This window comes from Etheostoma cragini, chromosome 15 (assembly GCF_013103735.1).
Source record: "Etheostoma cragini isolate CJK2018 chromosome 15, CSU_Ecrag_1.0, whole genome shotgun sequence".
Lineage (NCBI taxonomy): Eukaryota > Metazoa > Chordata > Actinopteri > Perciformes > Percidae > Etheostoma > Etheostoma cragini.
Genome location: NC_048421.1, coordinates 20,440,611 through 20,446,021, shown reverse-complemented (window position 1 = coordinate 20,446,021; position 5,411 = coordinate 20,440,611). Strand labels below are relative to the sequence as shown.

Sequence of the window (5,411 nt, the reverse complement as noted above, 5' to 3'; positions counted from 1 at the left end):
CTCAGGTATCCACAGACACAGTAATGATTCACTGTGACACATCTACGCATGTTTAACATTAAAGCATCATTTATAAAATCAGGCCAACAATTACTATTTAGGTAAGTATTCTATTCACTAAAAAGTATATATATGGCCTATGTGTTAGGAGACCCCTGCTCCGTCTCTCTCAGTTAAGGGTTCCTCGGCTTAAAAAAACGTTGAAAACCTGTGAAAAGTGATGTGACCGCAGTTCTCATGATGGCCACTACTTGGACATTTTAGGGTATGTAAATGTCTCTTTGACTGAAAAAAAACAATTTCTGTCCACTTTTAAGCATTTTGGCCAGATTGAGGACGCCCCATATTCATACATTGCAGTCTCATATGTGTTTGATTTAATACAGCCTATTTATGCAGTGCTAAATAAAAAGTCCATTGCATCATATTGCTTTGGGGTTTTTATTTTTTTTGCCTATTGACCTAACCTAATGTTTCTAAAGTGTGAGAGGAAAGAATGAGAAGGCATTTAAATGAAGGGAGAGAGAAAAAAGAGAAAGAAAGAGGGACAGAGTGGGATGTGGACCAGGAATGCTGTAGCTTGGCCATTTAATGCCTCCTGGGCAGCAGCTTGTTGCACTCCTGGTTTTGTCCTGCAGATGCTGTCTCTGGGGAAATGGCTGGAAGGAGGGTCATCTGCCCGGTGCCCAATCTTGGCATGGACTCATTAGTCTCATCGGGTTTCTTTGCTGCCTGCTGCTTTCTGAATCGGACTTTGAGGGGTGTATTCTCTGCTCTGGTGAACTGTTGCCCAGAATTGCTCTCTGTCAATTCCTCCCTGGAGTACATTGTGGCACTTGGCTGGATTGAACCCATTAACTCGTAGGTTGGCACCATGTACTTTATGTTTATGTAGGCATGCACTCCTCCGTGGAGCTCAAACAGCTCCAGAGTCTCCTTGATCAGGTCACCAATGTTCACTCTATTCTGCTGGCCGTATTCAATGCCATCTCCAGAGTTGATGTTCATGTTCTTGAAGATGTTAAAAATGGGGAGGATCTGTCTGTAGTAGGGTACCAGAGCCTCTCCCACCATGTCTCCAGACAGCACCAGATGCTGCAGCACTTTCAGGGTGGTGCAGATCACCTGACGGTTCCTTGTGTTCAGGGCATTCTTGATTGGCATGATAAGCTGGGGAATGACGGGGAGGATCTTGGGGCCTCCGTGCTCCAGCATGTCATGTGTTCCCTGGCGGCCGAAGAACTCGTAGGGATAAACAGTCTCCCGTAAGCCATCAAAGAACAGAGGCAGGTAGTGGTGGTAGTCCAGCGTCTCGATCTCCACCTGCCATTTAATGCGGTTGCCTTTGGCATCATGTTTTAATGTCGTCGGAAACAATCCGCGGTCAAAGAACTTGCGGAAGGTAGTTGGTTTGATGGACCGCTCCCGAAAAGCCCCTGCAGTCGGGGGACCCATCACCACGTAGTTCTTCATAGTGGCCTTCATGGTGAAGCCTTGTGTTTTTAGCTCCAGCTTTTTCCGCAACATGATCTTGTAAAAAGAAAAAATGGAAAGCAATGCCAGATTAGATAATCCTTTATTATGTTGTAAATTACTATCAAGCCCTGACAAAGGTAACAGTGGTGATCTTATGTGGATCTAACTATATATTAACGCACCCGTAAGCCCAAAATTCTACCAGGCATGTGTGCCAGTTTTGTTCGGTCCCCCGCCATGCGTCAAACCACACCGGGATTTTCAGAGGCAAAACGTTTTGCGTATAATGTCTCAGAAGTATTGTACACATACATGTAACATACATGGTTATATAACTGAACAGTCTGATATGACATCTTTAAGTAAATCCTTTTGTTACCTTAGTGTCCGATTTAAAGCAATTGCGGCACAGCCCCATCTCTTGTCTAGTCAGTTCATTAAAAAACTAAATCAGAAATGATTTGTGTGATTTGTGATTTTTTTATTTAATTTTGATTTATTTATTAACCTGTCAATATTTTGTTTGGTTTCAGATGACTAAAAATGGTTTTCACTGTTTTTTTCATTTTCTTTTTAGTTTACTAGAATCCCCCTGCTTATTCCTCAACACAATACAGTTCTACAAAACATTAAAAGTCAAGTACAAAGCAGCTGTAAAGTGTGTCTTACCTCTCCAATGGTTTGTGTGGGAATGAGAGTGGAATTCCGTCTTCCTGTAGATACATTCAGTATTCCATGTTGATGATGTGTCACAATCAGACAGAACAGAACATCACTGTTCTAGTTCTACTGTCAGCTCTGATGCTTTTTTAACAACAGTGGAATGTAACTAGCACTTACTCAAGTACTGTACTCAATTACAAATTTAAGGTACTTTACTTACCGTTTCTTCTTGTGTTACTTTTTAATTCTATTCCATTACATTTGAGAAAAATATATAACTTTACGCACCACATTTGTTCGCAACTGAAATGAGTCATAAGAGGATCCAAACATGTTTCAAATGAAAGTAGAGTGTTATGGGGAAAAATGTATTTGATGCAGTGTATACACTACATCAAATACATTTTTACCCATAACGCTCTGCTATATAAATATATATATATATATATATATATATATATATATATATATATATATATATATATATATATATATATATATATATATATATATATATATATATATATACAAATACAGTGTTATATTCTGTATAGTATTCAGTCAGATTAAACATGAGGTGCTGATAACCGAGTTATAATTTAAAGGTTTCATATTTTTTTTTAAATGTCAAATGTGGGATTTCCAAGTCTTTTTTGATTAGGCCTAAATACAATCCACTGAGAAATGCCCACAGTCCGTATTCAGAAACTTTTGCCTTTAAACAGGCCGTCAGGACTTCTGTACGGCTGTGATGTCACAACAATAATTTAACATATTAATTTATTATAAGAGTAAAAAGTAAAAAGTGATCAAAAACAAGCAGGCATGCATAGTCTGCAGATTGGATGTGCAAAGGGGAGGTATTGTAAATCATGCGAAGATTAGTAGATTAGATTAGTAAATTTATTACTTAATACAGATAATATAATGTGAGTCCAGAAGGACCACAGCAGCTCTCCTCCACTGTGACATACATAAGATCAGAAATCTGAGTCAGAAAAGTGTATTGCCAAGTAAATTGGCTACAAGGAATTTGCCTTGGTGGTTGGTGCATGCAGTACATAGACAAACATTTGAACATGAATATGAAATAAACAATTAATTCAGAAAGATATGTACATATATGTATGTTGTGTATACACACAAAATAGCTGTTTAACATGAGAAGAAAAAGAATCTGAATTGTTTAAGTGCAGAATGTGCAAAAAATATATAGTATGTGCAATAGGCAGAAGGAGTTAAGAAGTTTGATGGCCCCCAGAAGGAATGACCTCCTGCAGGGCTGTAGTACTTGAGTCCGGACTTGGACTCTGAATGATTCTGGACTTGAGACATTTTTCAATTATCTCTGACTTGTCTTGGACACGTTGGTATTTTTTACGGTGCCTTGCTCAAGGGCACCTGGCAGTGCCCAGGAGGTGAAGTGGCATCTCTCCAGCCACCAATCCACACACCGTACTTTGGTCTGTACAGTGACTTTTTAAGGTTTTAGTCCATGGCTATGGAGGAGCAGGTCTACCATATTTAAAAATAAATACAGAAATAAATAAATGCTCAATAAATAAATAAGCATACAATTAATTGCCCCAAAAAATACAATAAACAAATAAATGTAGGTAGAAATTAAATTATACAGTGAGACATAAATGTATATAAAAACTACATTGACGACATCTGTGTCCATTTGTGCCGCTAACTGAAACACACGTTCTGTCAAAGCGTCTAAACGAAAAATTATAAAGTCAATACTTATAACGTTAGCATTGTTTTCAAAAACGGTTGCTAAATGCCTCAGCTCACTGACAACTTCATCGTAGGTAGCCATCTTTGTTGTGACTGTGGCCGGTGGCATGTAGATTCGACCGATGCAGTAAAATGCTGACCAACCAATGGGCAGAAGTTGACCCCTTAAGACCAGCCCCTCCTCATTTGCATAATTAGGCAGGAATGCATGAAGAAATGTAAAAGTGACAGGCAGAAATGAATACCAGGGGTGAAAATAAATAGGGTAGAAAATGCAACGGAAGAATAAAACAGACAAAAAATTTAAACACACACAGAAATAAATACATTTAAAAAATAAGTCATTAATAAATAAAGCTGAAGATTATAACGGACAATAAATAAATAAGGTAATTATTACAAAGGTAAATATATAAAGACGCTAATTAAAAGAGATATATACATTTATGTCTCACTGTATAATTTAATTTATACCTACATTTATTTGTTCATTGTATTTTTTGGGGGCAATTAATTGTATGCCTATGTATTTATTGAGCATTTATTTATTTCTGTATTTATTCTTAAATATGGTAGACCAGGGGCCTGTTGCACGAAACTAGGATAAGGGATTAAGCCGGGCTATTCAAGTTATCCTGGCTAAATTTAGCTTTGATTCGGTTACACGAAACCGGATTGAATTAAACCCAGCCAAGTAACCATGGAGATTTATTCTTTGCGGCTAGCCTGGTCCAGAGCAGGCTAACAGCCCGGCTAAAATTAATCCTGGAGTCTCATGTGTCAAATCAGCTGCTGTCTGATCCGAAATAAACGTGTTTAACAGTTATTCCGTTGTCTTCTGCACGTGTTCTGCTTTATTTTATTAACATGCATTAGCCTACTTGTCAGTATTGTTGTTGCGAGTTGGATTTAAACCCTACTGCAGCTGTTTAGATGTTTAGAAATGGCACTGGCACCCTGATGCGGAGTGGGACTTTTCCCGGTGGGACGGTACGGTTTCGAGGCTGCCTGGCGTGTGGCCGCTGCCCGGTGGCCGCTGCCCGGTGGCCGGTGGCTGGTGACCGGTGGGCGGTGACCGGTGGCCGCTGCCCGGTGGCCGGTGGCTGGTGACCGGTGGGCGGTGATCGTGGCCGCCGCCTGCCGGCAGACCTGCGAGTCGCATCAGTGTCCACTCTCTCTGTAAAAGTACACTGTAACAAATTTCTGTAATTTCTACAGCTAAATTTTACAGTAACTTCTTGTTTTGTCATTTTACAATGTTTTGCTGTATATTGCAATGCATTATGGGTCAAAACACTATTACAGTAGTTGACAGCTTTTTTCCATAATAAATTACAGGCATATTTGCGCTTGACTGTAAATGATGCAGTACATTTACAGTTATTTACTGTTAAATGCGTTGCATGAGGCAGTTGCTTTACACAAGACCATTTGATGATTTTCACCTGTAATAAAATCCATCCATCCATCTTCGACCGCTTATCCGGTATCGGGTCGCGGGGGCAGCAGCTCCAGCAGGGGACCCCAAA

General features: G+C 39.5%; 1 protein-coding gene across 1 annotated transcript; it reads right to left on the bottom strand.

Annotated features, from left to right (window-relative positions):
- Positions 1-440: 440 nt before the first annotated feature.
- Positions 441-2,235, bottom strand: LOC117957711 (parkin coregulated gene protein homolog). Its single transcript, XM_034893717.1, has 2 exons — positions 2,146-2,235; positions 441-1,530 (listed from the first exon to the last, which is right to left on the bottom strand). The coding sequence occupies exon 2, from the start codon at positions 1,525-1,527 to the stop codon at positions 589-591; it is 939 nt and encodes a 312-aa protein (XP_034749608.1). The 5' UTR covers positions 1,528-1,530; positions 2,146-2,235; the 3' UTR covers positions 441-588.
- Between the last annotated feature and the right edge of the window lie 3,176 nt (positions 2,236-5,411).

What these genes read in the sequence shown, in the direction of transcription:
- LOC117957711 (XM_034893717.1), bottom strand. Translation starts at nt 1,527, where the DNA reads ATGTTGCGGAAAAAGCTGGAGCTAAAAACACAAGGCTTCACCATGAAG.